The 24,157-nt window shown below is 39.6% G+C and overlaps 1 protein-coding gene across 2 annotated transcripts in view; it reads right to left on the reverse strand.

Annotated features, from left to right (window-relative positions):
• Nucleotides 1-2,296: 2,296 nt before the first annotated feature.
• Nucleotides 2,297-24,157, reverse strand: part of LOC142147572 (disintegrin and metalloproteinase domain-containing protein 10-like) — a 133,868-nt gene continuing 112,007 nt past the window's right edge. For both annotated transcript variants that reach the window (XM_075204729.1, XM_075204728.1), the window contains 5 exons: nucleotides 17,089-17,272; nucleotides 13,225-13,324; nucleotides 11,276-11,493; nucleotides 9,665-9,761; nucleotides 2,297-4,730 (listed from right to left, as the gene is read on the reverse strand). In XM_075204729.1, the coding sequence (XP_075060830.1) occupies nucleotides 4,636-4,730; nucleotides 9,665-9,761; nucleotides 11,276-11,493; nucleotides 13,225-13,324; nucleotides 17,089-17,272 (694 nt within the window). In that variant the 3' untranslated portion in view covers nucleotides 2,297-4,635. The remainder of the gene's footprint in view (nucleotides 4,731-9,664; nucleotides 9,762-11,275; nucleotides 11,494-13,224; nucleotides 13,325-17,088; nucleotides 17,273-24,157) is intronic.

Raw genomic sequence — 24,157 nt, forward strand, 5'->3', positions numbered from 1 at the left:
GGAGCTTTTGGCTATCCCCAGTCTCATGTCGTTCCACTCCTCGTCTTCCGGAGGGGGACCTAGATCCCTTTCCCAATCAACCTCATGTGCCCTAGGAGTAGGAAAGACAGCGGCGATAAATATACCATAAAGTTGGGATATCATGCCTCTGTCCCTAGGGTGATTTTTACAAAGATCTTCAAAGGGGGTTAGATCTCGTAAAACATAAGTAGGTGGAAGCGACCGCAGAAAATGACTAATTTGGAAAAACTCAAACGGACTAAGTATGCGGGATGGGGAGTGACGTTGAAGTTCCACCAGTGAGAGCCAGTGATTTACTTTGGAAAAGTCTATCGGAAATTTAAGGCCAGCTTTAGTCCAAAGGCGAGCTCTCGCAGCGGAGAGTCCAGGAGGGAATACAGGATTGTGCCAGATGGGGGTTAAGGGGGATAGTTGTGTGGTAAGCTTCAGTTTAAAGGAGTAAGAATCCCATAGCTTGATGTCAAACTTGATAATAGGGAGCATTTTAGATGTAGGAGGACGATGTGCAGGGCAGAGACCCCATAAGGGTGTAAGATAAGGCAAAGTAGTATGAGCCGATTCTATATATCGAGCCAGGAGGTGGAGCCTGGGGGGGCATATGAGGTAACAATATGTGAAAAGTGAGCGGCCAAGTAATATAGTTTAATATCGGAACGGCCTCTGCCGCCAGAAGAAATTGGCCTTTTGAGAATGCTAGCTGAGATTCGTGGGGGTCTATGATTCCAAATGAAACGAATGAGGGCTTTTTGTATGTTAGAGAGGAAGGAGGCAGGAACTGCGACCGGCAATGTTTGAAAGAGGTATAGCCATTTTGGTATAATTTTGACTGCTATGATCCTGCCCAGCCAGCAGATAATGAGGCGTTTCCAGGAGGTCAGGTCCGAGAGCATTTTAGCAAAAAGGGGAGGGAAGTTTTCAGGAAAGAGGAGGTCATACCGTGAGGTGAGGAAAACTCCCAAATCAAGGGGGCAGAGAGACGCTGAAGGGGGGCACTGAGAGACACGCTGAAGGGGGCAGAGAGACGCTGAAGGGGGCAGAGAGACGCTGAAGGGGGCACTGAGAGACACGCTGAAGGGGACAGAGAGACGCTGAAGGGGGCACTGAGAGACACGCTGAAGGGGGCAGAAAGACGCTGAAGGGGACAGAGAGACGCTGAAGGGGGCACTGAGAGACATGCTGAAGCAGACAGAGAGACGCTGAAGGGGGCACTGAGAGACGCTGAAGGGGGCACTGAGAGACACGCTGAAGGGGGCAGAGAGACGCTGAAGGGGACAGAGAGACGCTGAAGGGGACAGATAGACGCTGAAGGGGACAGAGAGACCCTGAAGGGGGCAGAGAGACCCTGAAGGGGGCAGAGAGACGCTGAAGGGGACAGAGAGACGCTGAAGAGGACAGAAAGACGCTGAAGGGGACAGAGAGACGCTGAAGGGAGACACAAAGAGGCTGAAGGGGGACAGAGAGAGGCTGAAGGGGGACACAGGCTGAAGGGGACAGAGAGACACTGAAGGGGGACAGAGAGAGACGCTGAAGGGGGACACAGAGAGACGCTGAAGGGGGACACAGAGAGGCTGAAGGGGACAGAGAGACACTGAAGGGGGACAGAGAGACACTGAAGGGGGACATAGAGACGCTGAAGGGGGACAGAGAGAGGCTGAAGGGGGACAGAGAGACGCTGAAGGGGGACACAGGCTGAAGGGGACAGAGAGACACTGAAGGGGGACAGAGAGAGACGCTGAAGGGGGACACAGAGAGGCTGAAGGGGACAGAGAGACACTGAAGGGGGACAGAGAGAGACGCTGAAGGGGGACACAGAGAGGCTGAAGGGGACAGAGAGACACTGAAGGGGGACACAGAGGCTGAAGGGGGCACAGAGCGACAGGCTGAAGGAGGGGGACAGAGACACTGAAGGAGGGGGACAGAGAGACACTGAAGGAGGGGGACAAAGAGACACTGAAGGAGGGGGACAGAGAGAGACACTGAAGGAGAGGGACAGAGAGAGACACTGAAGGAGGAGGGCAGAGAGACACTGAAGGAGGAGGGCAGAGAGACGCTGAAGGAGGGGGACAGAGAGACACTGAAGGAGGAGGGCAGAGAGAGACGCTGAAGGAGGGGGACAGAGAGACGCTGAAGGGGGGGGACAGAGAGACGCTGAAGGAGGAGGGCAGAGAGACACTAAAGGAGGGGGATAGAGAGAGACGCTGAAGGAGGGGGACCGAGAGAGACGCTGAAGGGGGGTCAGAGTGAGATGGCGAATAGGGGGACACAGGGTGTGAGATGGCGAAGAGGGGGACACAGAGTGATATGATAAAGGGGCACAATGTGATGGTGAAGGGGTCTAAATACATCTTACGTCATTTTGACCCAACTACTTAAAAAAACGGGACTATCCGGTAATTATTTTTGCTTAGGGGTACCTTGGAAAAATTATGGTGACCCTAAGGGTGCCTCGAGCTGAGAAAGTTTGGGAACCACTGGAGTAATTCACACAAAATAGTGGCCATTTTCTTGCGTGGAGTAGCAGAAGCATTGATTAAGTGTCAAACTTTCTTAGACGCCAGATATTGCACACAGAAAATAAGCCATTTGAGGGATAGAATGTGGCAAAAGATTTACTTTCAACCCTCTTCTAGCAAAACACTAACGGATTGACACTACACCAGAGATCCATACAGGGAAAGGCCATATAACTGCATTGAGTATGAAAAAAGCTACCATGATTGATAAAATCTTGTAAGACACTTTAAAACACATATTAAATATCCTCTAGGATAATTATGGTCTGTTTTTTTGTTTACATTTTTTTTATCATATTTAGCATTTTGCTTTCATATCTTACCCTATTTTCAAGTTTTCCAACCCTCCCCTCAGATATCAACAGGCAATGTTTTGATATTTTTTTTAATCATACACCTGTAATAATCTCCAAGTCTTGCTATTTTAATTGCCAACATATTTTCAAACAGGGCAATCCTTGAAACATGACCTGTTGGAGTCACTGGGGAGAAGTGAAAGTCTGTAGCATATGTGACCAGACCCTTCAACATGACCATTCCACTAATTTTTCTAATGCAGTTACATGAGCCAAATTAATTTGATGATGAGAAGGGCATTTTTAAGCAGCCTTTGATTAATTCGACACCTGTAACTGCAATAAGTGAGAAGTTTCAAGAAAGAGCATTTGAGTGGAAATGATCACGTTAGAGGGTGAACATTTTTACCTTTCACTTTACAACAAAAATACAACATGCTTGCATATTTTGGGTATTGCAATTAGATACGATTTTTAATACCCTGTAAAATTATATAGACATTTTTTCTTTCCATCACTATTTACAAAGCGGTATACTCTCTGTGCAAGATATGTGCAACTCAAAAAAAAACAAGTAAATGTGCCATTTTGTGGCACATACTATATTTTACATGTGTGTTTTGGACTCTAAATGGCCCCCTGAGTGTATTGGCAATAATTAACATCTATGTAATATTAGTAACTTTATGCAAAGGGAATTTTGCTTTGTAGTGGGCAATTGATCTGAGACCCAGAGCAACAGAAATATTGGTTTTTATTTCTTGAGTAGGGATTCCATTTTTATATATTTTTTAATGCATTTTATCCCATAACCAGAATTAATGAATTGTTATCTGAGCATAAATACATATATTGCTCTATAGTAAAGTATTGCAATTTTGAAAATTGCACAGGTTTAAATTAATTAAAAAGTACACCCATTATCCATAGTTAATAGAAATATCAGCATTCCAAAACAAGGATGTGAGCTGCTCATTAGATAGTAGATACTCATCATTGTCCCTGCCGACAACTCTTATTTCTGGGTGATAGCCAGGAGAAGTTTGAAAAACAAACTGCGGCCCTTGAGTAGTTATTGATTAAGCTGAATGGAAGGCTGGTGAGATAATTCTTTTACGTCCATCACTAATAACCCAATTTATTTTCAAGCTTGTAGCAGTCTAGCAGGGAGAGTTTACCATTACTGGCACCAGAGGCGAGGAATAATTATTGAGTCTTTGGTGGACTTCTCTAAAGGATGTCTATATTAAATGTTTATATACAAAGCATGGAGGTAAAATGTACTGTTCAGTTTTACCCAGAATTTATACTTCAGTTTTCTAAATCAAACAGCAAGATATTCCTCATTCCATAGCCCAATGTTTCCCAAATTCAGTCATCATGAAGCCCTAACAGTGTGTGTTTTCCATATCACCATACTGGAGCCCAGCTGTATTTATTAACAATTGACGCGTGTTAAAATATCTACAGGTGATATTAATTATTTCATTTGTGACTGGAAAACCTGCACTGTTAGATCTCCGTGAGAACTGGATTTGAGAAACACTGCCTTAGCCAGTGACCACAAGTTCTGATATAGGACAAAAAACTCAAATTCAAAGAATAGCATATTAGTTATGCCCCTTCAAACGTGATTTGTAAATAAGTTCCTAACACTGTTGTAAGGTGATCATTCTACTTTTTTCCTTGTGCCTTTCAGTGACTGATCAACCAATGTATTTCAACATCATCTGACATATTAGATGAGTCAGTAGTATCAGCATTACCACTTTAATCACTGTCAGGTAGGTTGTAGATAAATAGGTTCAGTCAATAAACACATCATCTTCATCTTTTTCCCAGCAAACAGCTTCACTGTTACAGGCATTAGGTCTTTTCGTTTCCTTCCCCAGTTCTTTTACTAAAAAAATACATAAATAAAAATATACACATTTTGGTATACTCTCTGTCATATTACGTAAAACTATTTAATAACACATTTAAAATACTTTGAGTAAGGTCAGGAGAATGTGAATATTTTTTAATTTACAGTGTTTCAAAAGCTCTCAAAAGATTCCCAAGGTTATATTTTCTGTCCAGACTTTTAATATGATGACAAAATATATGACACCTTAAATATTGACATTGAACTATCTCTTGACCAGGGAATACTCAGAGCTCTACCCTATGGAAAAACAACTGACAGTCCGCATAGGCTCTTTACAGAGGCGGGTATCGGAACAGGGGCGGATAAAGTACAACATGCTCTATGTGGATAATAATAATAATAATAATAATAAAAAAGTGTGTATGTAAGAGATTGCTCACAACCAGCAGTAACAATTTTATGGTGGACTGTAAGCTTAATATCTCTAACCTGATGTAAATTTACATTGTCTGGTAAAGGCAGACACCCCATTGTTGAGCCCATTTTGTTAAGGGCAGGAATTTTGTCCCTGCTTCTTTGGTCACCAGCACATAGTGTTGAACAGGTAAGCAATTACAACTCCTGCATACAGTAGCAGGTGTTGTTAAGAAACCCAGTGATGTCATGTTGACACCATCTATGATTTTCTTAGTTGCAGAGATGGTCTTTATGAGTGTAGATGAGGTCCAGCTCAGATCTAGTCTGCTACTAATACTATTAGATACAGTGACCTGGATGTAATGATAACTTACATATATACTGCCATTAAATCCAATGTGTGCAATGGAGATCCATGAGATCATCTCCCCTCTATAGGTTTTCAGAAAAGCGTTAGAAAGAAATAAACATGTTTTAACAGTATTTAAAATAAACAAAACAAAAAGAATTTGTGTTAAGAAAATAAAATATTTTTCCCTTCCTATAATACGTAGACCATGTCACGCTGTAGAAAAAATGTTGTGAATGTCTGAAGGTTGCCCAGTAATTGTTTTCCTAATTCTAATTGCAATGCTTTTTCTCCAAACTAAGTGTGTTTGGTACCTATGTGCAGTAGTGTTAATGCACAAGTAGGTGGGGAATATAAATCTAGTTGTATTTGAATCATGGAAGGTGTTTTTTTTTGGGGGGGGGGGGGGGGTGGAAATTTTTCTCTATATAATGATCATAGATTAAATATATTTTTTTTTTAATGTGGTAGCAAAAGAAAGCCATATTTATCATAAAGTTGACTTGGGTTGACTAACAAATAAAGTTTTGCCTATTTGAATCAAACCAACACAAAATCTAAAATTTGGTCTGGCCATGAAAGTGGTGTAAACCCTGAATTTTTCTTGTTTTATTTTATTTATTTCACTGTAGATTTAATGTAATTCACTGTTATTGCGAAAACATATTGTATCATGCAGTAGCATAACCTTAGATATCAGTGATATGTTGACACCTCTCATTACTATGGATCAACTAAAAGTCCTAATACTAATCATGTTTAAAGAGGAAACAATTCTAAGCCTATTAATTCATGTAAACATATGATCTGAAAACCAGGGGTATTGTGGGAGAGCTGCTCAGAGTTTTACAAGTCCTAGGGTATCTCTTTTATGCAGGGAAACCCTGATGATAATACTGGTGTTCATACTTCAACACATTACGTGCAGAATGCAGACGCACAATGACTTCATATTGTTTGCTGTGCTTATGTGTTCTGCAAGCTGATGTTTTCAGGCATGGACAATGTCAGCTGCAAACTGTAATGCTGCTGCCACCCACCATAGAATTTACAGTAGTAGCCTCTATTACAATGTAGTTTAATTTCTTATCTTAATTGTTATGGTATTTAAAGTCATCCTAGCAATTCGGGAGGACTCACCCACAGCCAAAAGCCAAGCGTGTTTAATCACCTTCTTGACAAACAGGATTAAAGTATAGTCAAAGTTAGTTCTTAACATGAAAACTGAATTGATTTAGTGCCGTTTCAGTTTGAGCTAATTGGGACTGACCCTGATTTATAGCATCTGGTCCTGGCATTATGGCCCTTCCTGTTAACTGGCCACTGTATTAAAAGTCCTGTTGCTGACAACTGGCATCAGCTCACTACCCTAACTGGTTCAGCTCCCTATCTGTAAGTGAGGGCAGGGGGCTGATCTTCTCCTCCCCCCTGATTGTACAGCTGGCTCCCCTCATGTTCCTCCTTTCCCTTCACACAAGTGGGGTGGGTGCTGACTCACCATGCAGATTCTGTGCAAGAGGCAGACAGAGGAGTCTGCCCACCACAACATACAAGCACTGCAGATCAGGTAAGTGTGGTAGTGGGTATCAATATAATATTGTGCTTGCTCTTAATGTAGTATAGTGAGGTCTATTAATGTAATGTGGGGATAGGTTTGTGTTATTTATCTAATGTGGCAGCTGGTGGGAAAGAAGGCCTATTTATTAAATGTGGGTGTTATTGAGTTAATGTTATGGCTATTTGTGGGGAGGGGAGCCTAAAGTGTTCACTTGTTGCTCGACTTTCCAGGAGTAGATAATGTCCATTCCCTTTTCTGAGCAGTGCTACAACATTCTAGGATCTGGCCAAGCAGCAACAGAATATAAACAGCAGCAGATAGTTAAAGCTGTAAGTATAATTTGAATAGAGCAAGACAGTCTGACAACTTCACTGATTCTGGCAGACAGTCCTGGTTTTGGAGAGTCAGAAGGTATAACCTACTTAAATTTGCTGTGCAAAAGGACAGTAACATGTATCTAGCAGTAGTGCTCATTTTGCTGTTCCATTATCTGAGCTGTCTAGGCAGAGTGACAGTGATGCCCATCGGTCTACTCAGAGTTTCTTCCCACATGTAGCAGCAGCAGTGGAAGCTGAACATTGGACACTGCAGCAGGTAGGGGCAAATATGACAATGGGAGAATGGGGGGGGGGGCATATGTAACAAGGGGTGAGTGGGAAGGGGATATGTCACATATGCTCCCCCCACCTCCTGCCCATTGTTGCATATGTTATATAACAATGGGAGGTTGGGGTCATAATATGGCAAGATAAAATGTGTGTGGAGGGCATAATGAGATGGAGGAAAGAGGTGCTTACAGCAGGTTTATGTGTGTCTCAACTACATATCAAATGTACACTTTGCAGTATAAGCATGGTGTGCCACGTAATGAATATTTGACAAGTAATTTAGACTCATGTGTGGGGTAGCTGCCCATCTTGTATATACAGCCCAGAGCCCCAGTTTATCTTGGAATTAGATCTCCCCACAGTTCTACTAGTCATGGGATTTTACCTAAAACATTTTTTTAAAGGAGTTAGACTTTCATTCTTTAAGGCTTATGGCTGTCTTACATACCCCAGTGGACAACATCTACCCCCCCATCCCATCATAATGCAAACTCACTGGACCTCTTTGCCATCCCCATCTTCTTCAACTCCACTGTTGTGCTCTCTGACCACAACTCCCTTTCCTTTTACCTCATCTTGCCTCCTGCACCCCCATCTGCATCCAAATCTTATATTCTGTAACAAATCCTATTCTCAGCCTCACTTGAAGCACTCCTTTCTCCTATTTTTAACCCTTCCTAATCTGATGCTGTAGTCTCTTTTCTACAACACTACACTCACAATAGCCTTAAATAAGACAGCTCCAACCACACATCGTCCTCAGAGATCAAACCTCTCATGGACAGTGACAATGGAAAAAATCTTAATGCTGACTACCTTCACTACAAATTTATACTATTTTCTTAATATACCATCATCTCTCTTGCCAAGAAAACCTAGATAAGTCCTGCTGCCTATTTTCACTTTCAACTTGCTGCTCATTTTTTTTTACCACCTATTTCAAAAGAAGATTTGATAACATCCATCAAGAAATCTCTTGGCAAATTCATCACACCACATCCACCTCCTCCACTTACTTATGCATTCTCAGTTCTTTATATCCCATTACTGAAGATTAGGTCTTTCACACTCTTCTCTTCCCCCTCAACTTGTCTACTTGACCACATTCACTCCTATGTCCTCTGCTCTGTCTCCCAATGCTTACCTACATCTAGTTCATCTTTGCTGGAGCTTCCTGCTAACTGGCCATCCTCTCACCTGTCTTCCCCTTCTACGATCATTGTAAATTCTGCAGTGAGAATACTCTGCAAATCCCTAAACTAGTGGCTCTCAATTATGTCCAGAAATAATTTCAAGCTACCCACTTTCACCAATTCCTTCCCTTGATACACCTTTGCCTTCATCACGTGATACACTCCTTGTTGCTTCTTAGATCTGCGTCTGTCTTGTGCCTTGCCTCCTGTCTCATTACCACCTCTAAGTCCAAACTCCCTGCCTCTTCTCACTTTCCTAGCCCGCCTGACCAGACTCTCCCACAGGCTTTGATCTTTCAAGTGCTCTCTCAAAACCCACCTTTTCCCTATAGCCTGGCCTACTCCACCTGATAATATTCCACCTGAATGTTCTACCAGCCAGTCCCAACTCTACTCGAGTCCCACTAACTTATATTGTCTCAGCATTGCCCTCTGGACATGACTATGATTTGTCACTTTGACTGTTCAACGCTACAAATTTTTGTGACGCCTAACAAATAAATTAAGCTGATGAAGTTTTATTTAATGTTATTATAATTTATTGTTTACATAAACAGAGCACTAAGTCATTTCAGCTAGGCTTGATCAAATGGTCAAAAAAAATGTTTTCAAGGAGGTAGATCTGAAAGATAGTAGGGCTTCATCTTACTAAGTAGACATTTAAAAAGGCCTGCTTTCAGCAGATAAATGGGATTGTTGGCATATTTAGTTATAGGATGTATACACATATATGTTATTTCAGGAATATCTTTAGTTCAGCAATATTCTTTGATATTATGGTTTTTGTGCTCTTTAAATATCTTGAACATCAACATAATATATTTGTCTTCAATATATATTACCTTTATTAGAGTCAAGAGTTCTGCCAAGAATATATATCGTTCCAACCATCATAGCAGCCAGCGTTAATATAATTAGTAGAATGGCCCACCAACGTGTCTAGATAATATAGATCACAAGCATTAACTAAATAAATGATCTATTCATTGTTGATAGCTTATTTCCTTATTCTGTGAAACCATTATGAAAAAAGGCCAAATTAAAAGAATAAAATAATGGAAACGTGTGTATATACAGTACATTGTGTACACATTCTAGGACTTTTTGTGTGGAGTAAGGCTATTTTAAACTAGACTCGCATGCCAGTGCATATATGTGGATCAAACAGCCTGTGTTCAATGTTCAACACACCACCTTGACCAATAATGGTTAATTACAATTCATCAGGCAGATATGATCATATGCAGCCTACAAACATGTGGATGCTTTGACAAAATAAAACAAATTTTCCAACAATATTATTATGTGAGTGATCTGCTTCACTTCTTTATATTATATAACAAATATCTTTTCATTGTCAAGCAAAATATTTTTGAGAAGCTGTCATTTTTCAAAGTCCTAATTGCCAAAGCTACTGATATAAATGTTGATGTTTATTTTCTGCACCAGCATAACTGTGAACTTTCAAAATAGTATATGCAGGTGATACATGATCAGGTGATCATTGAATCAGTAACTGACAGGTACTGGAACATAGATCTGAGTGTTGTTAGTGGTGATCACCAGCACGGATCTTTGCAGTGTTAAAAAAAATAAATCACTTGAGTGTCCCACCATCTTTGGAATCCTTTTATGGCTGATCACTTGTGTTATGATGATTTTAAGTATTTGGCAGACAAGTTAAGAATACCAGTAGTACAACTAATTAAAGATCAACAGCATCCTTAGATAAACTGTTATAATCTAAACTTTCTTTGACTAAATTCTCAGTTAGTTTAGAATACTTATGTTGCGGGGTCTTTCCTAAGAACATGATATGTATCTGAAACTCCAATTGTATTACAACATCCATGTTACTAGATTTCATACTTAAAAGCCTAAAAAGCTAAAAGCTATGTAATATTTTCAAAAGGATATTTAACCTTTTGCATTATAACAGTGTATCTAAAAGAGATCATCCAAGTGTAGCAAGTGCGTCATGTTAATACTTTAATACAGCAAGCTGAATGGTAAATGCTGGACATTTTGTTTGTACTTGGACAGACATTGTACCTGTTCACTTTCTACAGACTGAAATATTCTAATAATGTGTTTTTTTTCTCTGAGATATCCTAAGTGCTTTATTGATTTGTTTATTGATATCACAATCCCCATTTTAGCAGCTTCTTTGGCATGAAAAACATATTTGACATTTTGTAATATATTACCTCTACTTTTCCAAGTAAGATAATAAGGAATATATAAGGAATAATGTAAAGTTCAGCAGAAGTTTGCATGTAGACTATAATTTATGTCAGCATCCTCCTGTATAAATGCAGTATAATAAATATAAGTATGCAGGGACATTTTATAAATAATTTTATGTGTAAGGAAAAACAATGTGATGAAAACAACTAGTTATAAATAATACTTTTTTCGTTCTGTCATCATTCTATAACCATAGATATAATTACCTTCATCCAGGCTGCAGGGTCAGACTCTATCAAATTCAAGAAAGAATTTTTCAATCTGGCAATAGGTCCATCTGCATCAACAAGTCGGCAGACGTGAAATTTGTCACAATATCCTTGCCTTTGTCCACACGCTGTGCCTGGAGGAAGTACTATTACAGACCTCTTGAATAGATGTTCCAGCTCTGTGGAAGCTGTACTTTTACAGGAATACACATCACCTGTCAATCAATAATAATACAGCCCTTCAGAATGTAACAACACTCCATCTACTGTACAGCATCAGCATATGAAGAGTTTACATAAGCATATTGGCAGCAGTTTGAGTTCCTTAGACAAACTTAATATTAATGCATGATTTTGCCATTTTACATGTCCAAAATACTCTGTTAGCATCTGTGACAGGCCAGTCTGAGATGAGTTAACCTTTAGCTTCAAGTGTGTACACATCATATGGAATAGGGATAAACGATCTCTATAGAGAAGTACACACAGTGTTAATATTTGTTGTATTAGTTGTATGGACAATGGCAGCAAGAATACACTACAAGTTGTGGTCATGATCTGTTCAGCATGTGTTTCTGAACGTAACTTAAACTGTACATACCACAAATTCATAAAATGAGAGTTGTCTATACTATTATAAGATCTCATTATAAACATTTTAGGGCAATGATACACCAACAGAAGACTATATACAGATCAGTGTTCCCTCTAAGCTGAGCAATCTGGAAATGATAGAGTTAAACCTATATCTTACTAAGAAACATCCTGCAGATTGTGAATGCAAACCTTTAAGGTGGAGCCCTCATTAGAGTGACCTTTTAACTCTTTCCTTTCCAGATTGCTCAGAGGGAACACTGATACAGATACCGTGACTTTTTAATATAATTTTTAATTATAGGTAGCTTTAAAGTGATCAGTATACCAGCAATATTTTCTTTTAGCCATAATAGGAGCACGGTGGCTAAGTGGTTAGCACTTCTGCCTCATAGCGCTGGGTCATGAGTTCAATGCCCGTCCATGGCCTTATCTGTGTGGAGTTTGTATATTCTCCCCGTGTTTGCGTGGGTTTCCTCCGGGTGGTCCGGTTTCCTCCCACACTCCAAAAACATACTGGTAGTTTAATTGGCTGCTATCAAAATTGACCCTAGTCTGTGTGTGTGTGTTAGGAAATTTAGACTGTAAGCTCCAATGGGGCAGGGACTGCTGTGAATGAGTTCTCTGTACAGCTCTGCGGAATCAGTGGCGCTATATAAATAAATGGTAATGATGATAGTTTAGGCTCATACAGATATGATGATAGGAGGCCATTTTGCGTACCACAAAACACCTTGTTTTTGAACTGATGCTCCACCCAGGACACCTAAAATTGCACATGTTGACTAGATGTGTGTCTTGGTGTGCAGATATGCAGGATAATGCTCTGCAATGCATTATATTGAATTAATCCTGCATTTTCCAGATGTGTCCACATAATGAGCTAAATGCCTGCATTTGGATCTCTTGCGCAATCTGACATTTTCAGTTCAATGTCCATGTGTATACCTTCAGTTTTTATTAAATGCCTCTCCTGTTTCTTACTTTTCTTGCCCCTTTTCCTGTAGTATTTATTTTTGGTGTTTCTACTTGGTAATCTTGCAAATGTCAGAATATTTCATATATATATATATATATATATATATATATATATATATATATATATATAATTAAAAACAATCACTTCTTAAAGCTGCAATGACTTAAAATTATACACAAATAAAGATACAGTGGAGCTAAATTGTGCATATTTTTAATTTTCTATGACCAACACGAGCTCTGAAAAATTTAACTGTTTCTATTTCAACTCTGGATGAATGAAAAGGATCCAGAGTTTTTTCATTGTGATTCATTTGACCTTTTTATTGATCTTTTATGGCTGTCTTCTATGCTCCAGAGCATATTTTGTTTACCTGGTTTTTGACAGCACAATTGGCACATCTCATATATGGACAGACTATTACAGTCGCATTGCTCTAAACCATATTTTACACAGATTGATTGAAGACACATCTACAAAAAAATAGAGCATATAAATTAGCACTCCTTAGAACAAATAACATGGATTTCATAATTTACCTTTTTTTTAAAAATTATACTTATCATGTAAATATAACTTGGGATCATTAAAAAGTGCTTAATTTCATAACTATACATTTAGTGGCAAGCACAGAGTTTTGAAAGAGGTTGTTTCAACTGTGGGTTTCACTAAAATAATCAGATTGTGGGAGTCATTTAGGAGATGTAAGTTCACCAGTTTTTTTTTCTCATAAGACATGCATTTCATACAGCACATGAAAGAAACAAAAAACATGCATTCATATTTGTCTGTATGTAAGTTTTTTCATATAGTTAACTTCTTATGCCTGAAGAGGCACAATGAGTACAGGCAAGTGTAATTGTGTATTCACGTAATCGCAACATAATTAGATGTGGATGCATCCTGAGAGGCACCTTTATTAAATGTTACTGTTTTAGTGCTAGTTCCATCTTGAGATGCGTCTGACTGAACATATGCACCTAGATCATACTTGCCTACTCTCCCAAATTTCGGGGAGTCCGGTAGGCAGACTCCCGGACATGATGGAGGCGAAGCTTAATAACACATTATTGCATCATTATGTCCTGCCCCTGCAATGAAATGCCGTGAATTTGGGCATTTCATTGCAGGGGGTGGAGCTACTGTGACGTCACCATGCTCCCTCCTACCCCCTGTCACACGACTTCTCTTTCAAGATCTCCCAGAGGAGAAGTTTGAAAAGTAAGCAAGTATGATGTAGATACAATATATATAGCAAACCTTAATTGTAAGTACTGCTACAAGTGCTTGTGTGATCTTGAAATTATAGTGCAACAACTTATTTTCTATTTTAAATCAGTATATTTGGTCTTGAGGGGGATTCCTGACAATCTTCCATCCTCACTTGCTTATAACTTTTTGACTAGTAAAACTAGCGGTACATTTTTCAAATGACAAACTTTTCAACTTGAAAAACTATTCACTCCCTTTGACATATTTTACATTTTATGTTCTTAAATCATGAAACTAAAATAGATTTATTCTGGAATTTTAACCACTGATCAACATAAAATACTGTGTGATGTCAAATAAAAGAGCTTTTACTTCATTACAAATAAAACAGCTAAGAATTGATAATTTGATTGAACCCCTTGTTTTAATAAACATCTGTACGCTGCAATGTTTTCATATTTTCCACAATATTGCTTGGGGACCATTGGTAAGCAGTGATTTTCAAATAAGATTCTCAATGTGATTAAGTTCTGGGCCACCCCAGGACAAGGAAAACTGCAAAAGGATTTCCTCTAAGATTTGTCTAAATCTTTTTTTATTTTTTTTATTTTTATGAAATTTCCAGGTCCTGAAGCAAAAAAGCATCCCCTTACCATTATGCTCTCACCACTATGCTTCATGGAATGGATAATGTTCTTACATGATGTACAGTCATGGCCAAAAGTTTTGATAATGACACAAATATTATTTTTCACAAAGTCTGCTGCCTCAGTTTTTATGATGGCAATTTGCATATACTGCAGAATTTCATGATGAGTAATCAGATAAATTGCAATTAATTTCTAAGTCCCTCTTTGTCATGACAATGAACTTTATCCCAAAAACAACATGTCCACTGCATTTCAGCCCTGCCACAAAAGGACCAGCTGACATCAGGTCAGTGATTCTCTTGTTAACACAGGTGAGAGTGTTGACAAGGCCAAGGCTGGAGATCACTCTGTCATGCTGATTGAGTTAGAATAACAGACTGGAAGCTTTAAAAGGAGGGTGGTGCTTGAAATCATTGTTCTCCTCTGATAACCATGGTTATCTGCAAGTAAACATGTGCAGTTATCCTTGCTTTGCACAATAAGGTCTTCACAGGCAAGGATATTGCTGCTAGTAAGATTGCACCTAAATCAACCATTTATCGGATCATCAAGAACTTTAAGGAGAGAGGATCAATAGTGGTGAAGAAGGCTTCAGGGCACCCAAGAATGTCCAGCAAGCATCAGGGCCATCTCTTAAAGTTGATGGAGGATGGCCTGGTGTCAAGAAGGCCAGCAAAGAAGCCACTTCTCTCCAAAAACATCAGGGACAGACTGATATTCTGCAAAAGGTACAGGGATTGGACTGCTCAGGACTGGGGTAAAGCCATTTTCTCTGATGAACCCCCTTTCAGATTGTTTGGGGCATCTGGAAAAACGCTTGTCCGGAGAAGGAAAGGTGAGCGCTACCATCAGTCCTGTGTCATGCCAACAGTAAAGCATTCTGAGACCATTCATGTGTGGGATTGCTTCTCAGCCAAGTGAGTGGGCTCACTCACAATATTGTCTAAGAACACACCCATGAATAAAGAATGGTACCAAAACATCCTCCAAGAGCAACTTCTCCCAACTGTCCAAGAACAGTTTGGTGATGAACAATGCCTTTTCCAGCATGATGGAGCACATTGCCATAAGGCAAAAGTGATAACAAAGTGGCTCAGGGATCAAAACATGGAAATTTTGGGTCCATGGCCAGGAAACTCCTCAAACTTTAATCCCTTTGAGAACTTGCGGTCAGTCCTCAAGAAGCGGGTAGACAAACAAAAACGCACAAATTCTAACCAACTCCCAGCATTGATTAGGCAAGAATGGGCATCAGTCAGTATGTGGCTCAGAAGTTGATTGACAACATGCCAGGGCAAATTGCAGAGGTCTTCAAAAAGAAGGGTCAATCAACACTGCAAATATTGACTCTTTGCAAAAACTCAATGTAATTGTCAATAAAAGCCTTTGACACTTATGAAATGCTTGTAATTTTACTTCAGTATACCATAGCAACATCTGACAAAAAGGTCTAAAAACACTGAAGCAACAAACTTTGTGAAAACCAATACTTGTGTCATTCTCAAAACTTTTGGCCATGTCTGTACACTGTGCGGCTTGTGCTAAACATAGCAATTGTTATTTACATAAAAAATGTTCAGTCTTGAGGGTAAATTTATTAAGTGGAGATATTGCCTATAGCAACCAATCAGATTTTAGTTGATAAAATGACAGATAGAATCTGATTGGTTACTATAGGCAATATCTACACTTTTTCAAACCCGTAGCTTAAATTTGCTCTTTGGTCTCATAAGACCATAGAGTCTTCCTCCGCTTGGCATGATGGGCTCTCACATGCTTTTGGACAAACTCTAGACGAGGTTTCATGTAAAAAATATTTAACATGATTTGCCCCTATTATTATTCCCTGTCTGTCCCATATTTACCATAAAAGACTGTAACTATGGATGAGTTGCTATAGGCCTTTTGGTGGTCTCATTTTCAAGGATGCTTAATTTTGGAGGGTGGCCTGTTCTAGACAAACTCAGTTATGCCATATCCTCTATCTTTAGGATGAACTTAAAGTACTCCAAGGACATTACAAATCTTTAAAATCTCCTTATATCCTTCTCCATTTATTAAATATTTTAAATAACCTTTTACTTGTATTTTCTTTAGATGTTATATGATTTACATGATGAAACTCTTGTTTGAAAATGCACTAATCAATTGTGGTACCTCTCATACACAGGTATAAAATCTATATCTCTATATTTCTATTAGGGGAAATTCAATTGGCCGTGTTACTCTCAAAAGTAATGTGGCCTGCGTACTAGTACTGTTACTACATTAATAGCGTGCATTATTACCGTTAGTATGGTCATTTTTAACTCTAAATTTTTGCTTGCAGCTATTTTTGCTGGTTATTTTTACATTCACATTTTATATGTGTTTACCCCATTCAAACATATTCTTGTTCCATAGTTGCACAAGGTGTAGTTAGTTTTCGGGGCAGGCTTTGGACATCTGGCGGACTCTCCTGTGCAGAAACTTTCAACTGTACATTCGGCCTCCTCACGACACTGTTCTCCTTTTGGCTTGTGTGAGCACAATTCATTACAGCACATTCCTTGACTGGGACTAAAAGCAGAGAAAATAATAAATAACAGGCTATACATTGCGGGCATATGCAGGAAGTTTTTCAAGATAGAAAGTAATATCAGTCAGCTATTATCATTGGCACTCAGGACCAGATTAAGGGTTCAGGCATCTCTAGGCTAGCGCGCTTGTAGGATCTTCCACCTCTTCCACGCCAGGCTAATGCATGGTAGTTAAAAACGAACTCGTCCTTAGTTAAAAATCTACCTTCCTTCATACCCTCCCCACAATGTTTATGGTTCTGTGTTTTTGAAACTCTTCGAGACTTGGCTTCTAAAAGGATCACAGCAATCTTTGCCACTCATTGTGTTTTCATTAAAATAAGATCTGTATAGCAGAACAAAGGTGTGAATGAGCGATACTGAGGTTGATGATGTGAAGGGGTTGGGGGGGCTGTTAAACCTGTCCCTGTCACCATCCTTCTCTCTCCTACTTGATTATCTTCAAGCACCCGCCCAAGGATCACTCATTGTCTTTAGCCTTTACCATGGTAATACATCAAGCTTAAAACCTTACTCCATTTCTCTTTCCTGTTTTCTTTTTACATTGGAGAACAACTATTCTCTAATGTTTTAAACTTAATTTCAGTTTATACCTCTCTCTGTCACAATTTTGCACCCCTTTGTCCCCAAAGCTTGTGCCCTAGGCTACAGCCTAGTCAGCCTATTGGATAATCAGGCACCATTGGCATTGTTTATAGGTTTTGTGTATACAATTGTTTTACAAAATTTATCAACAAATTATATCAACAAATGTGTGAAAGTAAATAAAACAAATATATATTTACTAGTTGCAAAACATGTTGGGGAAAATATCAAATTCAAAACAATATATATATTTACTAGTTGCAAAATATGTTGTGGAAAAATCTAAAACTAAAAACAAAACATATTTTTTTACTATGTGTATAATATGGATGTTTAGTATAAGCTGATTAAAATTGCTACAAATTTGAATCAAATGCTTTAAAAAGTATAAAGATGACCTGTAATGTACAGAAAAAGATGCCAACATTTAAAAAAAATATATGGTTTATTAATTACAAATGTCATATCAATAACTTTAAACCAGTTTAGCCTTTATATATGATTTCATGAATGGGTTGTTAATTATCTTCTTTATTATTTTATTCATTTTTGTATAATAAGCACATTTGTGGCTAGTGTTTATAAATTTAGGGTCCATTCAATTTGTCACGAGGTGCCATTGTAGCATCACACATGGGGGTATACTTACTAAACTGCGGGTTTGAAAAAGTGGAGATGTTGCCTATAGCAACCAATCGGATTATAGCTGTCATTTTGTAGAATGTACTAAATAAATGATAACTAGAATCTGGTTACTATAGGCAACATCTTCACTTTTTCAAACCCGCAGTTTAGTCAATATACCCCATGGTGTTTCCACGTGATGTTTTGATAATGATCTTCACTCATTTTTCATTATCTTAATTTCTGGTTTTGTTCCCATTAACACAGCAGTAGGCTACTACATAACCTCATGGCTAATTGAATGGACCTCATGTGTTTAAAAAGCGTTTAGCATAACAGAAGTTACATTATATGAAATAGCAACTAGTAACATAAACATCTATATAAACAAATGTTTCTTGAGTTTGTTTGCTGGAAAGCCATTTTAATAAATACCAGGATTCGTGTTTGTAATTAAAAATTGCAGAAAGTTTTTCAAACCCTAAAATGGCAGATGGCAAAGAACAATAACTTGTACTAGGCTATGTAAAAATACATGGGGGTAAATGTATCAAAGTGCGAGTTTGCAACTCCAGCGATTTTTTTGGGAGAGTTGAAACTCGCCGATTTATGAAGCTGAGATTTCATGCAAAATCGCCAGAGTTGTGCTTCTGTCAAAATCGCTATTTGCAAAATCGCCAGAGATCAAACTCCCGACTGTTTGCCACTGCAGCTATACAGCTCTCAAATGTATGAAGCTGCAAGTTAGCAAACTCAGGAGAGTTTGCTTCAAAACACGCCAGATACAACACGCTGATTGATAGCAGCTTGTTGTATAAACACATCACTGTTAAACTGCCCTGGCAGTGTTAAAACTGTAAAGAATAGATAAAAGTGAAAAAAAGAAAAGAAAAAGCGTGAGGTCCCCCCGCTATTCATGCTTAACCCTAGTGCTGCCTGACTAGTGCTGGTCCCGTGAAAATCAGGGAAAAATTTTGCGTGGGTTCCCCCCGATTTTCACTTTACCGGCACTAGGCAAACCAGCCAGGGTTGGCGGCACTATAGCAGTGGGACACACGGCAGTGGTCCCCCTGCCATAATGACTAACCAACCCTAGACTGTTCAGCGCTGGGCTGGATTCCCTAGGGAGTGGGGTCCGCCGAAAAAAACGAGCGGGCCCCCCCATAGAAAGAACCAGCCCAGTGCTGATAGCACTAGGGCTCTTCCTACTACCCCTGGGCTGTGGGTAGTAAGGTAATACGGCGATAAAGAATGAAAAAAATAAATGGACGCCATTTTGTTTTGTGGAACTACAAGTCCCAGCCAGCCAGGTTGCCAAAAACAGTGTGGCCATGCTGCTGCTTGTATAACTACAAGCACCAGCATACCCACGGCAGTCAGGGCATGTTGGCACTTGGAGAACCACAAGTGCCAACATGTCCTGACATCCCTGGCTTGCTGGGACCTGTAGTTCCACAAAAAAAATGTTAAATAAACAACAGCACCCTAGCAAACACCACATCTATTTATTAAAAATAAAAAACCCACAATAAATACACTAACCACCCTCATTTAAACCACATCTATTTATTAAAAATAAAAACACCCCAAATACTCACCAAAGATGTCTTCTTTCTTCTTCCAAAGGTCCGTGCTTGCCCTTAATAATTATACTTCCAAAGGTTTTGGCTTGTCCCAGTCCCAGCAAAATTATACTTCCAAAATGGCTTGAATAATATCTTCATCACTTCGCTCAGAAGGGGCCCCTTGTTGATCGAAGTCATCTTTGCTTTGGCCAGGGGGGCCCTATATTTGTACATCCCATGACACTGTAATCTTGATTGAAGAAAAATAAAAAAACTCTGGAGCCGCCGCTAACACTTCCTACTAGGTAGGAGGTCCGGTACGCAATGAACTTACGTAAGCTATAACTACTGTATTATGTGATTTTCTCACGCTAGTGGGGGAATCACCTAATACAGTAAATAGAGTTTACGCAAGTAACGTAGCTCATTGCGCATGCGCTACGCTACTTGCGTAAGCTATATTTACAGTAACATGGTAACATAGTAACATAGTTGATGAGGTTGAAAAAAGACACCAGTCCATCAAGTTCAACCTATTTTGGATCTCCTGCGATCCTGCACTTATATTTGAAATTAATCCAGAGTAAGCAACCGCCAATCTGTTTCAATTGTGAAAATCCCCCCAGACTCAATATTGCAGTCCTATTTTTAACCCTATATCCACTACTATCCTTCATTTTAAATTAACGGTCGTATCCCTGGATACACCTTTCCGCTAAAAATTTGTCTAACCCTTTCTTAAACATATCTATTGAATCGGCCATCACAACCTTCCCTGGCAATGAATTCCATATCTTGACTGCCCTTACTGTAAAGAACCCCTTCCTTTCCTGGTTGTGAAATTTCCTCTCCTCTAACCTTAGGGGATGACCACGTGTCCTGTGTATGGTCCTTGGGGTAAAAAGTTCCCATGAAAGCTCTCTGTAATGACCCCTAATGTATTTTTACATAGTAATCATATCTCCCATTAGACGCCTCTTTTCTAAAGTAAACATGTCTAAACTGGCTAACCTTTCCTCATAACTTAATAACTCCATACCCTTTATCAATTTTGTCTCCCTTCTCTGAACCCTTTCTAGTTCCAAATTATCTTTTTTATAGAGTGGTGCCCAGAACTGTACTGCATATTCAAGTTGAGGTCTTACTAACGATTTATACAGTGGCAAAATTACACTGTCTTCACTTGCATCTATGCCCCTTTTTATGCATGCCAATACTTTGTTTGCCATTGCAGCTGCTGCTTGACATTGAGCACTATTGCTAAGTCTACTGTCTACGAGCACTCCCAAATCCTTTTCCACTATAGATTCTCCTAAATTAATTCCATTTAATTTATAAATTGCGTTCTTGTTTTTTGTCCCTGAATGCATAACCTTACATTTATCTGTGTTAAACCTCATATTCCATTTGGCCGCCCAATCCTCCAGTTTATTTAAGTCCCTCTGTAGAGAAGCTACATCTTGCTCTGATTTTATTACCTTACAGAGTTTAGTGTCATCTGCAAAAATAGAAACTTTACTCTCTAAACCATCACCAAGGTCATTAATAAATATATTAAAAAGGAGTGGTCCCAGCATGGAACCTTGAGGTACTCCACTTAAGACTTTTGACCAATTAGAAAATGTTCCATTTATCACAACTCTCTGTTCCCTATTCTCTAACCAGTTTTCAATCCAAGTACAAATTTTGATTCCTAGACCCAGTTCCCTTATTTTGTAAACCAACCTCTTGTGTGGTACTGTATCAAAGGCCTTTGCAAAATCTAAGTAGACCACATCTACTGTCCTGCCCTGGTCTAAGTTCCCACTAACTTTCTCGTAGAAACTAATTAGATTAGTTTGACATGACCTATCCCTCACAAATCCATGTTGATTCCCACTGTCAGGCGCAGTTCCGCACGGCCGCCTGTCTGCTGACAGCGCGTCTGGTTGCATAGCAACCAGACGCATCACTTCCGGATCCCCCTGCCGTCCGACCTCTGGGTGTGATGACGCGCCCCGTTGCTAGGCAACGGGACGCTATGAAGGATTCCCGGCGGCAGGTATGACAGCGCTGCAGCGCTGATTCTGATTGGGCTACCACAGTATTTAAACCTTTTCCTGCCCTCTCACCAGTGCCAGAGTATCAGGTCTTCCTGCCTCCAGCGTTTGTGTATACCAGTTGCTGTATTCGTTCCTGACTATCCTCGTGCTGCTTGTGACCTTTTGACCCGGACCGTTTGACCACCCCTATTTGGATTCTGCCTTTGTACTGTTCTCCCTGAAAGTTACCGACCCGGCTTGCCTCACCATTCTTCTGGATTTCCCTTTGTACCTCTTCTACCTGAACGTTGCTGACCCGGCCTGTCTGACACCTCCTTGTATCTCGCTGTGGACTCTAGGAAGGACCGCGACCTGCGTGTCCCTGCAGCGGAGTCCATACTTCCTTGCGGGGGTTCCTGGTGAATACCAGGGGCACGTTAGACTCCGCGCCTTCCTCTGAGTTGCGCCAACAACAGCAGGTACCCACTATCAGTCGTGACACCCACTATCAGTCGTGACACCCACTAATAATTTTATTGCGTACCAAGTAATCCTGAATACTGTCCCTTAAAATACCTTCCAGTAGTTTCCCCACTATTGATGTCAGGCTTACAGGTCTATAATTCTCTGGTTGTGATCTCGACCCCTTTTTAAACAACGGCACCACATCTGCTATTCGCCAATCCCTTGGTACTGAGCCTGATGAGATTGAATCTCTGAAAATTAAGAATAGCGGTCTAGCTATTTCCGAGTTTAACTCCATAAGGACCCTTGGGTGTATGCCATCTGGACCTGGAGCTTTATTTATCTTAATATTCTTCAGTCGCCTTTGGACTTCTTCCTCTGACAACCAAGTATTAATTAATGGCATGGTTTCATTTCCATTTTTATGTATTACTCCTGCCATTTGTTCCTCTCTGGTAAATACTGAAGAAAAGAACGTGTTTAATACCTCTGCTTTTTCCTTAGCATCATTTATCAATTCACCCATCTCACTTCTTAGGGGTCCTATATAATCTTTTTTAATCCTTTTGCCATTTATATACTTAAAAAACTTTTTGGGGTTTGTCTTACTTTCTTTTGCAACGTGCCTTTCATTTTCTAATTTAGCCAATCTAATTTCCTTTTTGCATGTTTTATTACATTTATTACAGACTCCTCTGACCCTTCAGACTTAAACAATTTAAATGCACGCTTCTTCCTTTGCATTTCTTCCCTTACCTTTTTATTTAGCCACATTGGTTTAAACTTAATCCTTTTACATTTATTTCCCATAGGAATGAACTTATACGTGTATGTTTCCAACAACATTTTAAAGACAGCCCACATTTCTTCCGTATTTTTTCCTTTAAAGGCTTTGTCCCAGTCTATGCTCTTTATAGACTCCTTTAACATATTAAAATTTGCCTTTCTAAAGTTTAAAGTCCTAGTTGATCCCTTATACTGTTGTTTCTGGAAACTAATTTCAAATGAGACCATATTATGATCACTGTTTCCCAAGTGCTCCTTTACTTGAATATTTGATATAAAGTCTACATTGTTTGTTATTACTAGCTCCAGTATAGTCCGGTTCCTAGTTGGTTCATCTACTAATTGGGACATGTAATGGTCTTTTAGCGTGCTCAGAAACCCTAGCTGTACCGCAGGTCTCAGTACTCCAATCAATGCCCGGATAATTAAAATCCCCCATAATTAAAATTTGACCTAGTTGTGTAGCCTTTTCAATTTGCTGTAGAAGTTGGGCTTCCTCAATTGTACTAATATCTGGCGGTTTATAGCATATCCCTATCAGCAACTTCTCTGAACTTTTTCCTCCGCTGGATATTTCCACCCACAATGCCTCTATATTATCACCAATATTCTCGTATATAACTTCCTGAATACTTGGTTTTAATTCTGGCTTAATATAAAGACATACTCCTCCTCAGTGTCGGACTGGGGCATGAAGGGCCCACCGGGGGACTGCAACGCTAGGAGCCCACCAGAGGGGGTGTGGCCAGCCATCATAGAGGCGAGACCAGACACTAAAGGGAGAGTGGTCAGCCCACGAAGGACAGCTAGCACCATAGT

The sequence above is a fragment of the Mixophyes fleayi genome, chromosome 1, assembly GCF_038048845.1.
Source record: "Mixophyes fleayi isolate aMixFle1 chromosome 1, aMixFle1.hap1, whole genome shotgun sequence".
NCBI lineage: Eukaryota > Metazoa > Chordata > Amphibia > Anura > Limnodynastidae > Mixophyes > Mixophyes fleayi.